At 42.2% G+C, this 18521-nt stretch overlaps 1 protein-coding gene, 1 long non-coding RNA gene and 1 pseudogene across 5 annotated transcripts; 1 reads left to right on the forward strand and 2 right to left on the reverse strand.

Annotated features, from left to right (window-relative positions):
• Positions 1–630: 630 nt before the first annotated feature.
• Positions 631–5145, reverse strand: LOC115142658 (uncharacterized). Of its 2 annotated transcripts, XR_010458764.1 has the most exons (6): positions 5058–5145; positions 3048–4964; positions 1755–1823; positions 1322–1442; positions 1011–1057; positions 631–933 (listed from the first exon to the last, which is right to left on the reverse strand). It is a non-coding gene; the product is annotated as an uncharacterized LOC115142658 (long non-coding RNA). The 2 variants fall into 2 exon arrangements; XR_010458763.1 differs by having other exon boundaries at positions 1755–4964.
• On the forward strand, positions 3946–11428 carry LOC115142657 (E3 ubiquitin-protein ligase TRIM35-like). 3 transcript variants are annotated; one of them, XR_010458761.1, is made up of 3 exons: positions 3946–5557; positions 8778–10035; positions 10337–11428. XR_010458761.1 is itself a non-coding variant. In XM_029682284.2 (2 exons), the coding sequence occupies exon 1, from the start codon at positions 4189–4191 to the stop codon at positions 5554–5556; it is 1368 nt and encodes a 455-aa protein (XP_029538144.1). In that variant the 5' UTR covers positions 3946–4188; the 3' UTR covers position 5557; positions 8778–11428. The 3 variants fall into 3 exon arrangements, 1 of the variants encoding a protein (XP_029538144.1); XR_010458762.1 differs by having other exon boundaries at positions 8778–9987; XM_029682284.2 differs by having other exon boundaries at positions 8778–11428.
• On the reverse strand, positions 7297–16662 carry LOC115143682 (TNF receptor-associated factor 5-like; annotated as a pseudogene).
• Positions 16663–18521: the final 1859 nt, after the last annotated feature.

Genomic DNA, 18521 nt, shown 5'->3' on the forward strand with positions numbered 1-18521 from the left:
AGCACTGACCATACAGCTCTGGAGTCAGGCCAGTGGCACTTAAAGAGCAGCACTGACCATACAGCTCTGGAGTCAGGCCAGTGGCACGTAAAGAGCAGCACTGACCATACAGCTCTGGAGTCAGGCCAGTGGCACTTAAAGAGCAGCACTGACCATACAGCTCTGGAGTCAGGCCAGTGGCACTTAAAGAGCAGCACTGACCATACAGCTCTGGAGTCAGGCCAGTCACGGGCCACCCCATTGGGAAAGGGAAGGGTCTCCCACGGTCACTCCCTTGTCTTCTTTTTCATGTGACAGTTCGGCCCTTGAGTACAGCTTCCCTGGCAACTCCTCTGCCAATTGGTCCAGAGCTGAATGGAGAAGTGTCAATCAATCATGTTTGCTGTAGGTCTGATTGGTTTGTGCAGGGATGATGTGCACCACTGAATTAGTATATCCTCTTTCTTACACCACGTACCATTGCAATGTTACTTCAAACTACTGTGTGAGAAGGAGCATAGATGGGCATTGATTGCTTTTGCTTGGAGTCCTCAAGATTGTTAATTGATAGCAGCCCAGATATTCTTATTCTGAAAATGTAAACTAAAAGCCTAAAACATATATCAACTTAAGCTGATGGAGTTAATGAGCTCAATTACATTTAGTTTTAATTGCAGTTGAGGATAAAGTATCACATTGTACAAGGGTTGGTGTCAATTCCACAAATTGCATTTTCATTCAGTTCTCGCTCCCTGTACATTCCATTTAATTCAATTCAAATTCCAGGTCAGTCTGGAATTTCCTGGGGCAAGAGGAAAGGCCAGGAAATCCCTCCCTGTTTCAGTCCATCCGGTGCCTAGTGAACACGATGCTGGCCTTGTTGTCCGACCAGATGTTTGAAAGCATTTCAAGGCTGCGATGGCTTCCATCCACATAGCTTATTCCTTAGTTACCCTGCACAGTAGGAATATAAAACATCAGTCCCTGCTATGCAGTGAATTAGATTGGATCAAATTGTTTCGCAAAATTACCTCAAGATAGGGCCTGTACTTTGCTTCCAAAGCGTACGTGATGGGGGCTGTAAGAGAAGTTTTACATCAGGAATGCAGTACAGTGGCATTTTATATTGTTCATCTCTAATCAAAATCGTAACGCAAAGGAATTTAAGGTGTGAGTTCTACCAAGTTCTATTAGTTGCCTGGCTGGAAATGTCTCTCAGCCATGCTGAACTGTAGCCTGTGTGTGTAGGGAAAAACAACTTGCCATATGCAGTCATTTTGTTATTTTCGTTTTGACTGAATGTGAAAGAGCATGCATGCCACAAAATGGTGGCGCCACTTACGTTTGATCTTCCACATCTCGTAATAATGAGAACTACTTTGGTGGCTGGCAGTCTGGCGTTCGTGGCCTGGTTATAGGGTGGTAGTGGAGGTGATAGTAGGGTCCCAACTCTTCTCTCAACACTGAACAAAAGAGCTAAGAATAGCAGTGTCGTCTCGTCATCCCCAGTTTTGACTGTCCAAGTCCCACCTGACATGCTCATCTTTACAAAGTGGTGCGATGGTCGCCTGTTCCTGTTGCGTGGCCCTAACAATGTCAGTCTTTTTATAATTTAATGTAAATTAGCACTGCTAGCATGTTGGTGGATGGGTGTTCATACAACTGATCACTGGTACATTTCATATATTTCTAAAGAAAGTGTCAATCATTTTTTAAAGGTGAAATCTGCAATATGTACAGCTGTTCCAATTGTAATTTCAATGAATGTTACCCACTTATTACATTTCTTCAGTCACGTCCTTCAGCAGTTTTTTAGCAAACCAAAAAGCAGAGCTGCCATTTAGCTGGGGGGAAAAATGAAACAGAATCAAGGATTGTACGCTTGAGACCATTAAGAGAAGTTTCAAAATACAGAGTGGCTGCGTATCCGAATTCTCTAGAACCATTTTCCGACAACTAAATCCAAAGCTTCTGCGCATGTGTGGGATTCTCTCCTTTACACACAGTCTCTGCTTTACTAGTTTAGTAGCCCCGAAGAAAAGGCTACTTCGGCAAATGTCTGTTATAAATGGAGAATGATGCTTGTTTAAGTTAAATCAAGACTGAATCTGTGTCAGCAAGATCACATAATGATAGTATTCTATATAACAGAACTGAAAATAATAGCATGGTATAACGTCACTGCAAGACAAAAAACACCACCTCATTTCTTATGAGATGTAGGATGATTGTGAGAATGGTAGCATTTTTCTCTCATGTGGTGAAAGCTCAACAGCGCGCCACTAGGCAAAACACCATCTGCTCTAAAATTCGCTCCCTGTACATAATTCAAATAAAACACTGAACTTCGAAACAACACTGTACATAATTCAAATGTGTCTTCCCATGAAATTGATTGAGATCAAATGGTTGGCATCCAGATTCCGCATTGACATTTCACAGGTCACCCTCCCTTCATGAAATGTAAGGGGAGGGTGACCACAAATATTGGTGTGTAAAGTAAAAGTGAAGAAACACATGATTTGGATCTTCAGCTCAGGGGAAGAGGTTTCCAGGGGAGCTGACAGGGGCGGGACAGGGTGGTTACCTTCGGAACTGCAGCCTTGGCCTACAAAATATGGATTTTGCGCTATAAATTACTTGCATTATGTTTCATCATTGATAAACAGTTCATTATAAGCAAAATAAACATGGATGATGTGTAACAACAGTTTTTCATTGTTGCAAATGCGAGGGACGCAAATGCTAACCTGGGTCGGCAGGTTGCCTACTGGTTAGAGCATCGGACTAGTAACCGAAAGGTTGCAAGATTGAATCCCGAGCTGACAAGGTACAAATTTGTCGTTCTGCCCCTGAACAAGGCAGTTAACCCACTGTTCCTAGACCGTCATGGAAAATAAGAATGTGTTATTAACTGACTTGCCTAGTTAAATAAAGGTTAAATAAAAACATTTAAAAATACAAACACCCAGAAGTCTCGACAGTTTACGTTCTGTTTCGCTACGCAGATTCCAGTTGCAATTCAACAATAATTCGAATGCGATATCTGTGAATGTCGGGGAAAATACCTTTAAAATGCGCTTTGTCGAATGTCCAGTGCACTGCTCTACAACGCACCTTGGATTTAATCCAGGTTTTACTTGCTGTTTGTTGTTGAATGGAGCTCTCAGTCCTTATCTCCGAAAAGTAGAATTTCTGTACTCTCTGGTCTCTATAAATGAATTGATTTATTTCATTGACTTGCCAAAACGTTATTGTGTAGAAGTGGAAAAGACAATGTAATGAATCTAATTTATTTTCTGACCGTTAGTTCGTGAGGAGCATAAGAAATCCACAGTCTGTTTGAGATGTACCTGGAGAGATGTACCGTTTTAAATTAATGAACCACTAAATGACTATAATAACATATGGAGAACATTCCTACAGTATCTTATGTTGTCCCCCAGGTGACACCAGCTAACCCCTGACACAGTACTTATACTAGCACTTCCAAGGACACCTGGTGTACCACTGTTCCCATCTTTACGCTAACAAACCCAGACTACCCACAATGTCAGGATGCTACAAGTAGATATGAGACCCATTGTTAGTTTGTTATGGTAAATTCTGCACAGATGATATGAGCTCTAGCGAAATAGTTAACATTGTCTTTATAATCACAATAATGGAAAGCTACGAGACAGTATAGCAGAAACAGATTGGATGTCACTAAATAGTCTCTTACAGATCCCCCTTATATTTACATTTGTTATACCTGTTGTCCATATATTTGTTATAACGTCTGAAAGGAAGTCAGACGATTTACAAGAAATGCATGAGGTCTGTGAACATGTACGTATGTGTACACAACCGCAAAGACTACACTGGATGTGCACAATGACAAGGCCAGCTGCTTCTGGGCAATCAGCCAACAGCAGGGAGTTTGGCAGACCTATCACACAGTTCACACACACACAATCTAACGGTTTCCTGTCAACACCCAGAAAACTTTTTTTTTTAATCCTAAAACTCTGAAATTTGTTTAGGGCTGCTTGTAATCTTCACTCTCTCCATCTGACTGAAAAAGCAACACAGGAATTATTGGTAGAAACAAAAGGATTATTAAGAGAGAACATCTAAAACTGTGACTTCCAAGGGCAACTGTTAAATGTGAAAGTTAACCAAAGTTGTACGTTTCACTACCTAGTGCAGTGTATCTAGTGTTCTACAATGGCAGCATCTGTCTCTGAGTTGTTGCTGACCATTCTGGAGAAACTGGACAACAAAGAGATGGAGAGATTTAACTGGGAGCTGTGCAATAGCGATCTGAAAGATTTTGCTAACATTTCAAAGGCTCATCTGGAGAATGTCACAAGGCATGCCACTGTGGATAGGATGGTGGAGACCTACTGCGATGAGGGAGCTGTGAACGTCACAATCATGATCCTAAGCAACATGAACCTTAACAAACTTGCTAAGTCTTTAAAGAGACATCTTCCAGAAGAGGAATCGACACAGAAAAAAAGAAGGGAAGAGGGGAAATCGGTGAGTGGACGACCTGAGGACGACCTGAGATCTGACTTAACAAGTCTGGAAGAAAAGCTGGAGAAATGTATAAATGCCAGAGAGAGCTACGATAGCATGACTCAGCACACCAAGGACCAGCAGGTGGACACAACGAGGAGGATCAGGGAAGAGTTTGTGAAGCTCCACCAGTTCCTGAGAGAGGAAGAGGATGCCAGACTGGCTGCTCTGAGGGAGGAGGAGAAGGAAAAGGGAATGTTAATTGAGAAAGGCATGGACAGCATTGTTGAGCAGATCTCCTCTCTCACAAATGCCATTGAGGCTGTGAAAGAGGACCTGAACAAAGGCAGTGAAAACGTCCTTGTGAGTTACAAACACACCCAGAACAGAGCCAGAGCCCAACTTGATCTTCCGGATCCACAGCTCGTCTCCGGAGCGCTGATCGACATCGCCAAACACCTGGGAAACCTGCAGTTCCAAGTCTGGGAGCAGATGCAGGCGATAGTCAAACACTCGCCCATAATTTTGGACCCCAACACGGCTCCCTCTACTATGACTTTGTCTGATGACCTTACCAGCGTGCGACACACAGCCGTAGAGAAGCAGCAGATTCCGGACAACCCAGAGCGGTTCACACGGTGGGCAAAGGTCATTGGCTCCACAGGCTTTGTGAAGGGTTCAGAGCATAGCTGGGAGGTGGAGGTGGGCGACCAACCTGAGTGGAATCTAGGCGTGGCTGCAGAGTCCGTCGATCGGAAGGGAGAAGATCTTCTTGCGTCACCAGAATACGGAATCTGGGCTATACTGAAAAGGGGGCGCAAGTATACAAATGGAGCTGGTAAAACGCTCACTCTGAAGAGGATACCCCAGAGGATCAGAGTTCAGCTGAACTACGACAGGGGGGAAGTGGCTTTCTATGACCCCAAAGACAATACACACATCTACACTCATAAACATAGGTTTACTGAGACGGTCTACCCATACATCTCTGTTTGGAAGATGAAAGACGCCATCAACCGTGATATACATATCTGCCCATCAGAGGTGTCTGTGACCGTGAAATCAAATCAGTGAGGTATGTGCGAGTGTTGGTGGGTGTATCGATCCAATCTTCTCTGACCTTCACAGGCTTATACGACTTTTCTGTAAACCATCCCAAACTATTATTGTTCTGTATAAGATGTCTGCCCTGTTACATTTCAAATATTGTTGTAGTTTAATAATTGTGCACGTTTCATGTCCAAATCATCCTAAAGTGTCTGAAATTCCTAATGTAGATCAATTAAGTTATACTTTAAGATGCTAATATACGGGATATATAATTGGTGTTGGGTGACAAATGCTAAAAAGTTAGCATTTGGAGACAGTGGCCAGGGAAACTAAACCAAATCAGGATTGCTGTCTTACGTTGTCTGTTGACTGCTTAAAAGATAAGGGAATCTATCATTAGTTTCAACTATCCCTTTAAAGGGGAAGTCCACAGCTGAAACAATAATAAAGCAGTCTCCCTGAAGAAATGTAACCACTCAAAATCATAGACAGACCTACGTACGGATGCAAGGACAGATCATCCAAGATAACAAAACATTGGCGGACTTCTATATTCGTGATATATACACATGTTGATTCTTGAAGAATATAACGTATAAATGCCATGAGCTTCGATAAACTGTCGTACCCAATCAGAACCCATATAAAAGCTTATATTTTGGGTTCTGATGGGGTACGACAGTTCAACTATAAGTTAATGGCATTTCTAAGTTATATTCTTCAAGAATCAACAGGTAAAATATCCCTTACAATATAATTCCAAGTTGGATGTAGCAACTGCAGATTCCTCCTTTTAAGTGTTCCTTAGGTATATGTTGATAGTTCAACACTTTGTTTTAGTAAACCACAAGATCTGTGTGCCATGTCTACTTGTACCTTTTGCTAAACATTTACTTTGACTTCCAGCACCTGTTGAAAGTTACTGGATGTGTGTCATTTCTTTCCCCCCAAATGTTCCAATCTGCTGTGCTGAACTTTCTGTATGAGATGTAAGGGGTTTACATACATGTTTATATATATTTGCCTTCTTTAAAGTAGAACCACGTGTTTCTACAGTCAGACAGAATGACATGACATGTCATTTTGACAAGACTACGGTCGAAACGTGTCATATTTTCGAATAAACTAGCACCATGGATTCATAAATAGGGTTGTTGTGGTCCATTAATGTGTGTTGTTACTCTTCCCTTATTTTTAAGGCTGGGATTCCATAATGGAGCAGCACACTAGACAGCCGGCAATGCACCATTTAAAAGGCTATTTATTTTGCATAGATCACATTCATTTTCTTTCGCTTAGTGCGCTGCTCTATAACGTGCCTCGGATTGAATCCCAGTCTTTGGAATTTCAGTATTTACCCAAAAGACCCCTGCATTCCCATAGAAATGTATAATGCATACCTGTAACTGAAGTATCCTTTGTTATGCATTGGTATCCCATAATGTTTTTACATGAAAGCCCACATAATGTTGCTTTTACCGTTAACACTGTACAGTCATAAGATACAGTACGTAGGAAAATGTTGCAAAAGATTGTTCCCCAACAAAAAAGTAATGTTATTCCACAACCACAGTCTACATATTTACTGACTGGATATCACATGTGATGCACATAATTGTTGTTATGCATGTACCACAAAATTGAAGGAAAAACGCATGTCACAATTCATTCATCAATGGTAACACTTTATAATAACTTTCAGGAATAAGCATTATTTTTTTTAAACTTTTAACATTTCAATTTCTAAATTCATAAGGATTTAAATAAACGTTCAACATTACTGTATATTGGCTTATTCAGTAAAGGTATTATAAAGTGTACGCTAATTACATGAATAACTTTTTAACAGCTGTCCATTACAATCCCTGAGTTGTCATTAATTAATTAATTAATCGATTGCGTGCTCTCTGATTGTAGGACTTTAATCCAAAAAATACTATTCAATATAATATCTTTGGGCAGCATTAACACTTGAATCCTCAGTGAGCACATACAAGCAGTCTGCAGACAAGGCTAAAGAAATGCTAAATGTAAATACTTCACTGCAATTTCTGTATTGCTTTATGATTTAAGTATCTGGGAGAAAACTGCATGGACTTGCTGACACTATTTCTGCAAGCTTACTTTGCTCAATTTGGAGTAGAGCTGAGGCATTGGCCTGCACTGAGCTTTGTAACATTAGCTAACTGTTTGTGAAATGATCTCAAACCAGTTCTTTAAGGCCCCTCTACAAGTCCTCCAAACCGCTCGTGTCCACTTTGACCTTAACAAAGAGCGTATCGTCTCTCATGTAGATGGCGTTCTTGGGCGTCTCCAGCTGGGCATGCGAGGCAAAGCACTGGAAACCAGAGGCCACGTTGGTGGGGGCGCTGGCGTTTGCAGCGGCCGAGCCGGGCCGGTGGAAGCTAGTGTTTTCCGGGTCGGGTTTGAAACTCATAGTTAGGTGGTTGTTGGTGCCGCTCTGATCCAGCACTGACAATGACACAGGCTGTCTGAAGGGCCAGGGCAGGAGGGGGTCGAAGTCGCCCCTCATGAGGACCACGTAGAGAGACAGGTGGGTGTCCCGGCCTGCTCCGTCGCCGTTCAGGTAGGCCCTGGCGGCCATTTTGTAGCCGCTGCGGCCCGTGTGGAAGGGCGCGCTGCTTAGGCACGGTCCCTGGCCTCGTGCCTCCTTCTTCTTGCAGTAGTCGCGGAGCTTCCAGATGAGCTTGCCGTCGTACGAGGAGGACTCGAGCTCTCTGAAGTGCTCCTCGTTGCACTCCAGCTGCGCCGTGTGGATGCTGAGGAGGCGCGAGTGGCGCATGCAAGTCTCCTTCAACTCCCCTGGGGGGAAAGATGGGCGATGGAATTTTTTAGACTTTAATTAATCTACTGGTGATTGTAAATGTCAGTACAATGTTCATTATTTGCTCACAATCACTTACAAGCCTTAGAGACTTAAGATCATTGGCCTAACACAGTCTTGAGTCTTTCCATAATCTGTTACAAGCCTTGGGAGACTTTAGCTTATTTCTTATCTTTCCAGTAACCCAGGGTTGGTAACTACTGAGTTACTTGAATTCTGTGGAATATGCTGCCAAAGATAGAGGCAGTTTAACCATAATTCAAATAACCCAGTGGCAGTTACATTTCCCAAGACCCACTTTTCACACGTCATGGGCTTACTGTCGGTGTAAACCATTATAATGATCTCCAATCCACCTTTAGTTCACTCAGACCACTTATGACCCCCTCCACTCACCCAGGTGGTCTTTGAGCCCCTCCGTGACGGACACCTGCTGTCTGAGGGCATCCAGGGACGCTCTGATTTGGCCCAGTTCCTCCCGGGCCACACCAGGGCCAAACACACTGGACAGCTCCTCGAGCTGGAGCTGGACGCTGGAGATGTGGTCCCTCTGGTCTTCCAGAGAGCCCTGTACAGGGACGTCCAGAAAACCGTAACACTTTATTTACAATACTGCTATTTACCTGTGTAGTGTTCATAATCATTAGGCACCAAACAGAATGTTTAATGTTTTAAAACGTTTTCTGTTGCATGCCTTAATAAACACAATCAAGGTAGTCTCTCCTCTTATGAGAATCTTAACGTTTTAACGATTCCTATGACCAATGGATTCTATTAAGTGCAGTGTTGTGTGTATTAATTATTCCTGCTTTGGTTTCATATGCAGTAACAGCAGTGTTTCTTACTTTTTTAAGTCTTTTTAGATTTTATTGAACAGAGAGAAGATGGGAAATGATGGAGAGAGGTTGTGTCAAAGAGCAGTAGGCCAGATTCATACCTACACTGTAGACATGCTGGATTCTGCAGCATTACCGCTAGATCAACGGCACCTCAGTACCTCCAGGCTCTGATCAGGCCCTACACCCAAACAAGGGCACTGCGTTCATCCACCTCTGGCCTGCTCGCCTCCCTACAACTGAGGAAGTACAGTTCCCGCTCAGCCCAGTCAAAACTGTTCGCTGCTCTGGCCCCCCAATGGTGGAACAAACTCCCTCACGACGCCAGGACAGCGGAGTCAATCACCACCTTCCGGAGACACCTGAAACCCCACCCTCTTTAAGGAATACCTAGGATAGGATAAAGTAATCCTTCTCACCCTCCCCCCTTAAAAGATTTAGATGCACTATTGTAAAGTGGCTGTTCCACTGGATGTCATAAGGTGAATGCACCAATTTGTAAGTCGCTCTGGATAAGAGCGTCTGCTAAATGACTTAAATGTAAATGTAAATGTAATCAACCAGACCTCTGGGTGTTGTATTGGTCACATGTTACAGTACTGCTTCTCACCTGTCCTGCTTCTTACCTGTACTGCAGACAGGGTGTTGTCACATCGGCTGACCTGCTGGGCCAGCGGGCGGACCACCTCCTCCAGACCGCTGACTTGGCGGCTCCTCTCTTGGAGCTCCTTGTGCCTCAGCAGCACCTCCTGCTGGAGGATTTCCATCTGGCAGGTCAGAGGAATGGTCAAAGCTCAACCATTGCCACCGCACTGGCTCTAGGTACAACTTGCCCTTTGGCCACTAAAAGGGCTGAATCCTAACTTGAGATGTGTGCAGGAAACTCATGCTTGGCGCAAGTCTCCAAAGGAAAGGACATAAGTGTGTGTTCCGTTTGCAAACCTCAAGTTAGGATTTGGCCCTTTTGAATGTTTTGTGATGCATTGTCCTTATGATGACTGTTTAACTTGCTCGTTCAAAACAGCACCAACTAAACATTTGCTACGCTTTCTTCATTCTGAATGTACCCTGGTCCATAAACAGAAAAGTTCTGGGTAGTAATTGGTCCTACCTGTGTCTCCAGCTTGGTGTTGCTCCCCAGAACCAGGAGGATGTGGTGATTGAGAGCGGTTTCCTCGTGAACTTTAACTTGGGCTCTCCTCTCCTGTCCACACAGAGAGAAATAACTATTAGTTGTATGGCAATAGAACTGCCTATCATGTCTAGACATGTTTAAGAATGACATGCTAAACAATGACATACAAATTATAACACTCATCATACATACTGTTTTGACATTACCCGATGGGTTGTTGTTGAACCAAGACAAATTAATATCTGTATATTTTGGTTGTAATGTATAGGACTAGTTCATATAAACACACATTACTATTACTGAACAAAAGTATAAACGCAACATGTAAAGTGTTGGTCTCATGTTTCATGAGCTGAAATAAAAGATCCCAGAAATGTTCCATATGCACAAAAAGCTTATTTCTCTCAAATGTTGTGAAAAATGTCTTTATATCCCTGTTAGTGAGCATTTCTCCTTTGCCAAAATAATCTATCGAACTCCATTCAGGTGTGGCATATCAAGAAATTGATTAAACAGCATGATCATTACACAGGTGCACCTTGTGCTGGCGACAATAAAAATGCCACTCTAAAATGTGCAGTTTTGTCACATAACACAATGCCAATCTCAAGTTGAGGGAGTGTGCAATTGGCATGCTGACTGCAGGAATGTCCAACAGAACTATTGCCAGAGAATGTAATGTTAATTTCTCTACCATAAGCCACCTCCAACATTGTTTTAGAGAATTTGGAAGTACGTCCAATCGGCCACCCAACCTCAGACCACATGTAGTAACCATGCCAGCACAGGACCTCCACATCCGGCTTCTTTACGTGCGGGATCGTCTGAGACCAGCCACCCGGACAGCTGATGGAACTGAGGAATATTTCTGTCTGTAATAAAGCCCTTTTGTGGGGATAAACTCAATCTGATTGGCTGGGCCTGGCTCCCAAGTGGGTGGGCCTATGACCTCCCATGCCCACCCATGTCTGCTCCCCTGCCCAGTCATGTGAAATCCTTAGATTAGGGCCTAATTCATTTATTTCAATTGATTGATTTCCTTATATGAATTGTAAACTCAGTAAAATCATTCAAATTGTTGATGTTGCGTTTATATTTTTCATCATTCTGACGCTTTCATACAGACATTCTTGAGACCATATAGACAGTTCTTATTGTATTAAATTGTTACAAGGCCATTGTTTTATCACCACATGGCATCTGTGTCAGCCACTACCCACCCAAGAGGGTTGCATGAGGACTTTGACTCATTGAGATAATGCAATCATTGCGACTTTGAGATTGTCTGACTAAAACTAGATTTCCTTGGGCGTAGAATTGGATTCCAAAGCACAGAGAATATGTCCACCAACCCGGACAGAGCAGCCATATTTCTTATAAACACAGTCCGTCTGCACCTCAGGACACTGGTCAGCATGGTCTTCAAGCTGTGTGATAGAGGGAGAGTACATTACAAGCAAAGAGGTTGTTAGTCAGAGAGGGAAAGTGAGGGGAGGGTATAAAAAGGTGAAAAGGAGAGAGGGGAGAAGAGAAGTCAGACGGAGAAGGACACATGAGAGAGAAGGGAGATTGGGTGAGAGGTAGAAACAGGAACCATATTAGTTCTATCACACTCATACAGTTTTACAAACTCCTGTACAGTGTATTATTATACACTGAGTGTACAAAACATTAGGATCACCTTTCTAATGTTGAGTTGCAGGGTGCAACTTTTGCACTCAATTCGTCGGGGCTCCACATGGTGTTGAACGTGTTCCACAGGGATGCTGGCCTATGCTGACTCCAATGCTTCCCACAGTTGTGTCAGGTTGGCTGGATGTCCTTTGGGTGGTGGACCATTCTTGATACACACAAACTGTTGAGCGTGAAAAACCCAGCAGCATTGCAGTTCTTGACGCACTCAAACCGGTGTGCCTGGCACCTACTACCATACCCCGTTCAAAGGCACTTAAATATTTTGTCTTGCCCAATCACCATCTGAATGGCACACATACACAATCCATGTCTTAAAAATCCTTCTTTAACCTGTCTCCTCTCTTTCATCTACACTGATTGAAGTGGATTTAACAAGTGACATCAAAAAGGGATTATAGCTTTCACCTGGATTCACCTGGTCAGTCTGTCATGGAAAGAGCAGGTGTTCTTAATGTTTTGTACAATCAGTGTATGTGGTTGTTGCAAAATGTCAAGGAATATAGAAAATCTTTCTTCAAACAATAAATGAGTATCTTCAAACAATACATTTAGAAAATAAAACAAATATTTTGGTAATATCTGAATATTTACCATGCATCTTTTAATCATCTGGGAGCATTTGTTGGGGCAGTTGATTTCAATCTCTGGGCATGTATACCTCTCATGTTCCTGGTGGTGTCCGAACAGAAATAATAAGTGATTATTAAGGAGGATTTTCCTTCTTTAAGACTTACAGTATCATATCATAATAGACTGAAAAGAGCTTAATTCAAGTGTTTTCAAAGGCACTTATTGTAGTTGTGTGAACTGTTAAAGAGACTGCAGTAAGGGTGAGGAATTCAAACATCTATTCAAGCCAATTGCGCCACCTGTTGGGAGAATTACTGTATGTAATTCCCAGACTGTAAAAAATAATCTTTGGCTAAATGTAGTACAAGGGTTAGAGGGGGAAACACAGTTGAAGGACAATCCACTTGTGATATGGGGGGTAGCATAGAGTTAGCACAGAGTTAGGAAACACATTTCCAGGATACACTTCCACACTCCATTCCCAGGTGGCAGCAACCGGGTCTAGATGGTGAGCTAAGCCTTGAAAAACACATCAGGTGCAGCCAATTAAAGTGATTGTCACTCAGAGAGAAAGAGAGGAGGCCAGAAGCCACTCGGCCACTCTTTTGTTTGTTTGTGGTTTGGTTGTACATATTTATTTTGTCTCCATCTGAACAAATAATAATTGCTTGGACTGGCTGACCAAGAGGTCAAGTCGGAGCTGGCCTTAGACCTAAATTAATGTAGCGGTGTCCCGGGTACATACATTCAACACCTAGGTGAATACAGTGATTTCTCACATACCGTATACGCACATCTTAAATCAGGTTACACACCACCTAACTATGCCTAAGACCCCTAGACAAAGCGGGTGCAGCAAAATCAGTAGGCTAGTTGTGTTTTTCGTAACAGAGTAAAAATACTATGTTGAGCCTGAGGACAGTTCAACCATTTTAGAAGATCCCAAATAAACCGCAGGGTACAATGGCAAATCGAAAGTCCTCATATCATAAAACTTCAACCCTGACCTTTGCAAGAGTAAACAAATTGAAGATCAAATTAAAACAGACTATGTTATAAAACAGTCAATTTCTCTGGCATTCACCTGGAGTTGGCAGCATGTGTAAGAATGCGTGCTTCTACACCTGCATTGCTTGCTGTTTGGGGTTCTAGGCTGGGTTTCTGTACAGCACTTTGAGATATCAGCTGATGTACAAAGGGCTATATAAATAAATTTGATTTGATTTGAGTAGTGACAGCGCTCCATACGATAGGAGCAGCTGATTCTGAGGTGCTCCTGCAAATCCTTGCGTTGCAAGAACTCACTGCAGCCTGTATTGGAACACTGCAATGACTCAAACTGACATGCCTGTAGATGCCCCTGAGAAAGAAAGAGGGAAGGGGAGAGCCTGTCATGTATCAAATGTTTGATCACGTTGCTGTCTGAGCATTTGTTAATTAATTACTTTTACAGTCCTGTTTTAGCTGTCGTTTCTCTTGTATTTACTACAGCAATGAGTAACATTGGATACTTGTGGTGTCTTGGTGGATTTACCTGCAACCGACATAATGTCATTCTGTGGGAGCAGTTGGGGAGTTTGTGCAGGAGACTTCTAAGTTTGATATCTCCCTTTTACAGCAATTGTCTTGGGAAACCTGCAGGAAATGGTAACTATTGTGTAGCATTGTTTTACATTTCAAGAAGCTCATGATTCATGTTTCATTTCTCGGGAATTTTGTCTTACAATTGAAGTAGGTTTGGTGTCTTAAAGTTTCATGACAAGTAAAACCCAAAAATATTTTGTGTACCAATGAAAATACATTGTAGACATCAGTTGTGTTAGCAATAAAACTGTACTCTGCAAAAGTAATTCTGAATAAAGTACGCCTAAAGTATTTCTTCATATATTTAGCTTTTTACTTCACAAATGAACCGATGGTTTCTTAATCTCACCTCATCAGATATGATCAAACCTCTGTCTAAAGGACATGCCGCGGTGGTGGCTGGGGAGTTTTCCCTGCACAAAAGAGAGCATCACATTTCAATATGATTGCTGACATATGCTACCTACAGTATCAACTAACAGCCCTTTAGCTCAATGGGCTAAAAGAGTACATTCAGAATTGCACTTCATTAACTCACAAAGCCTCTTGAACAATTAGAATGGGTAAGAGATTATTGCAATATGTAAAGTGTGTACATGCCTCTTGGCAGGTGTAACTCGTAATAGGAATGTGGATATGTTTTGTTTTTAACTTTGCTTCTGTAGTTTTTCCACATTCCTGTATGTTTTACATTTCCTGGTTCTAATAGTTCGCCTAATTTCTCTAATAGTTCGCCTAATTTCAGTTTGACAAAATAAGCAATGTATAGTGTAGAGAATCATTGTACCATGTAAAACGCTGTGAATTATATTTTTAATACCCCCAAAATTATTGTATATTCAGCTGTTTGCTGGTCTACAAAACCGAAAGTAAAAGATGCAGAAACTAAACTTATAAAAGTTCTACCGCTAATTAGACTTTCTTTCAATGAGGATGACAGATCTATATCTCTAATTTCTATGTACATTTGGTCAGATTGCGCAAAAAGTTACATATTGTAGCTTTAAGGACTCTTGGAAGACTAGCCCATGGTGAGCTAAAAATAGATCCTAATCAAATCAACCCAACTATGGGGGCGAAGAGCAAAGTGTACCAAAGCTGCCTGCTTTCCTGGGCAAGGACATGTGCGACTGCCTGGACATGGACTGCTTCTTCTATACCTCTGCCCCGAGTGCAGATCAAACGGCCTCTGCAAACCTCAGCTAACTTGAGCATATATATAGATATTTAAAAGCTGAATCACCTGAAATCAACTACAAATCAACTCCATATTTGGTTTGATGTTGATGTGGCAATAAAAATAAACGCTCAGTTTCCATTTCCAATCTTGTGGTGACTAAAGTTAGCTGAAGTTTCCAGTAGCTGTTTAAAGAAGAACCAAACCATGGAATCATTTATCCTGGCCCATGGACTAATTTCAGGGTGAGGAACCACTTCCCTTACATTTAAGTCATTTAGCAGACACTGTTATCCAGAGCGACTGCATACTGGTTCCCCCTGGGAATTGAATACACAACCCTGGCGTTGGAAGTGCTATGCTCTACCAACTGAGCCACACGAGACCACTTCAAATGGTAAAATGCTGAACTTCCACTTTAAATTGTGCTGGTCTGACACCAGACCAGTTAGATTTGCACAATTGAGGGCTGGTAATTCGTCATAGGGCTGATTCCAGTTCGATTTCAGTCAGCTCTAGGAAATTAACTTAAAAAACAATAATACAATCTTCAGAGGAGAAAGGACCATTTTCAAATAACAAATAGAATTTCGATTCAACTCCTAGATTGGCTGGAATTGAAATGGAATTGACCCAAAGTCATACCACGCCCCAAAAATCTCACTGTGTATATGAACACATAACATGCAGTAAATGGCTGTTTTTTTTAATCACTACTGTTCTTACAGGAGCCCTTGGATGCAGCGGTAGCAGGAGATGTGTCCGCAGCTGGTTTGGTGTGGGTTGAGAACTACTCCTTTACAGGTGGGACAAACATAGTGCTCTTCCAGCTTCTTCACAAACTTCAAACTGTGCTGCACCGCAGTCAAGTCCGATTCCCATTGTCCCCCCACTCCCGAATTCTGCCTGGAGATTCCTCCGGATCCACTCGGGTCACTCTCCTTTGTTGCCATGGCAGCCTGTCGACTGACAGGTGTGCGGTAGATGTTGGACAGTTTGTAGACCTATGCAAATGTACATCTACAAAGATTCTGTTAACATTAAAAGGTCCTATTCCAGGAGTCCTGCAATTGACTGAATACCTGCATGACTTTGACATTCAGAAAATCCCACTGAAAGCACTCCATAAATGAGATATAGGCCAAACATTTGTGCATGAAAGTGTTTAGTAAATAGGGGGAGGGGTTTATAAGTCAAATCCCCTATTCACATGGACTTATAACCAGGTTTGTAGCTACATATGAGGACACAGAGGTCTGGACCACTGTCATTCTTTTGCATACAAATAAATACATTGTCACTGACTGACAGTCACTCAATTAGAACATGACAGTTAAACATAGATTGGTAAATTAGTTGTTAGTCTAGCCAGCTAAACTTTCATGGCTGAAATACCGACCCGGAACGGAAAGCATGTAGCCAGTGGTCCTGACCTCCAAGGGGCCCTCATTAATTCTGTAAGTCACTCTAACTCATGATATTAGCATGACATAAATCATGCCAGAAAGTGTAGACTTGCAGGAAATTGGCTGTAAAACTGCAGCAAATCTGTAAAGCAAACATATTTGTTGACCTTTTGTTAATAAAATACTTTTACTGCCAACAGATCCTTCTGTACATATAAATGTATAGTTTTCAATTCCGATGCTGAGTTGATGTGAGTTAAGGTGTAGTGGCTATGTTAGCATTTTTGTGTTTTGAAATAGTATAGAAATGCAGTAAATGAGCTTCACCTGGTTGAACATTTATTGAAATGAGAAGGGGGGTTCTAGACCTGTTGATGATGGGATATGTAGATAGGGCGAGTCGGTCAAGGATCGATTCGGACAAGGTGGTCAATTATATGACAAGCGACAGTTTATTCAGAGTAAAGATATCTGGTACAACGTATACGGGCTCATTCATTTGGCTACCAAGGAACCAGCAGAAAGAAGCCCCGATAACAGATTGTAAGCATGTTATGTACAGTACAAAAAGTGGGTTGAGTCTGAAAGTCCCTGGCTTTTGATTGGCCACAGTTGAGGTGTTGTCTTCTTGGATTGGTCCTGTTGAGCCGTCCGTCGTTCCTCCGCATCGTGTCGTTCTCAGTCACACAATGTTCGGCTAGGAAGGAGATTGTGTGTGTGTGCTTGTGTCTGCAAGTCAAGGCTGTCTCTTCCTCCCAATGTGTGGGTGTATGTCTTATCTGTGTGTCATCGGCACTTAGTGTGTGTAATGTGTGTGTGGGTGTGGGAGCTATCCTGTATGGGACCTAACATGTTTTACTGTGAAAATACGTTGTCTCAGTTATAGCAATGTAATAGCAGTAGGCTGGTCACCTGCATAAGAAATAGCACTTCCTTACAGACCTCACTAAAACTCAGACCCTGGCTACAGCCATGCTTGTCAGGATGTTCAGAAAGGCATTCGTTTCCATCTAGCCAACTCTGGTGCAGGTATCGAACATGTTTAGTATTAAATCAAGCAAATATTCCTATGATACTCAATAAGCACCCAATAATGACCGTGGGTGGTCGGTGCATTGTCTCATCAGAATCTCCCTTTCAGAAATCCCCCTAGCCTAGTGCCTTAGTGCTGGTGAAACCAGCGATTCTACCCCCTCGCAGCCCATGCTAAGGGTGCGCGGCCAATCCTTAATGAGACAATGGACAATTAAGATAAACATAGATTATGTTGTATGACATTAACCGTACGAGTAGGCTATTAATTGACGTTATATTGAGAAAGACAAAAAGACGCGACGGAATTATGCACTCTTTGCAGCGCTACATTGTTGGGGAATCCCCACTGCTGAAGAACAGCGCAATTCATTATGATTCCAATAGATGAAAACATCATGATTATAAAAATAAAAAAATGTGAAGACAAAAGGGAGTTCTGTATTTATATTGTTAAGTCAAAAAGTCACACTGAAATTAGATGTTTGCTTTCGTTTTCAGAGCCTAAATAAACAACTGTTGCATTGAAGATCTGAGCAGGCATACAGTGCGTTCTTACCGTGTCTTTAAAAACGGAATGTGCGACGATATTCTTAATTTACTTTTGTAATTTACATCCACATTCATATGCCAAAATCTTCTGCACAGTACGGAGCATGTAGCCCAGGCTATACGTCACAACTCGGCGTGCCGCCAATTTTATATGAGC

The sequence above is a fragment of the Oncorhynchus nerka genome, linkage group LG15, assembly GCF_034236695.1.
Source record: "Oncorhynchus nerka isolate Pitt River linkage group LG15, Oner_Uvic_2.0, whole genome shotgun sequence".
Lineage (NCBI taxonomy): Eukaryota > Metazoa > Chordata > Actinopteri > Salmoniformes > Salmonidae > Oncorhynchus > Oncorhynchus nerka.

What these genes read in the sequence shown, in the direction of transcription:
- LOC115142657 (XM_029682284.2), top strand. Translation starts at nt 4,189, where the DNA reads ATGGCAGCATCTGTCTCTGAGTTGTTGCTGACCATTCTGGAGAAACTG.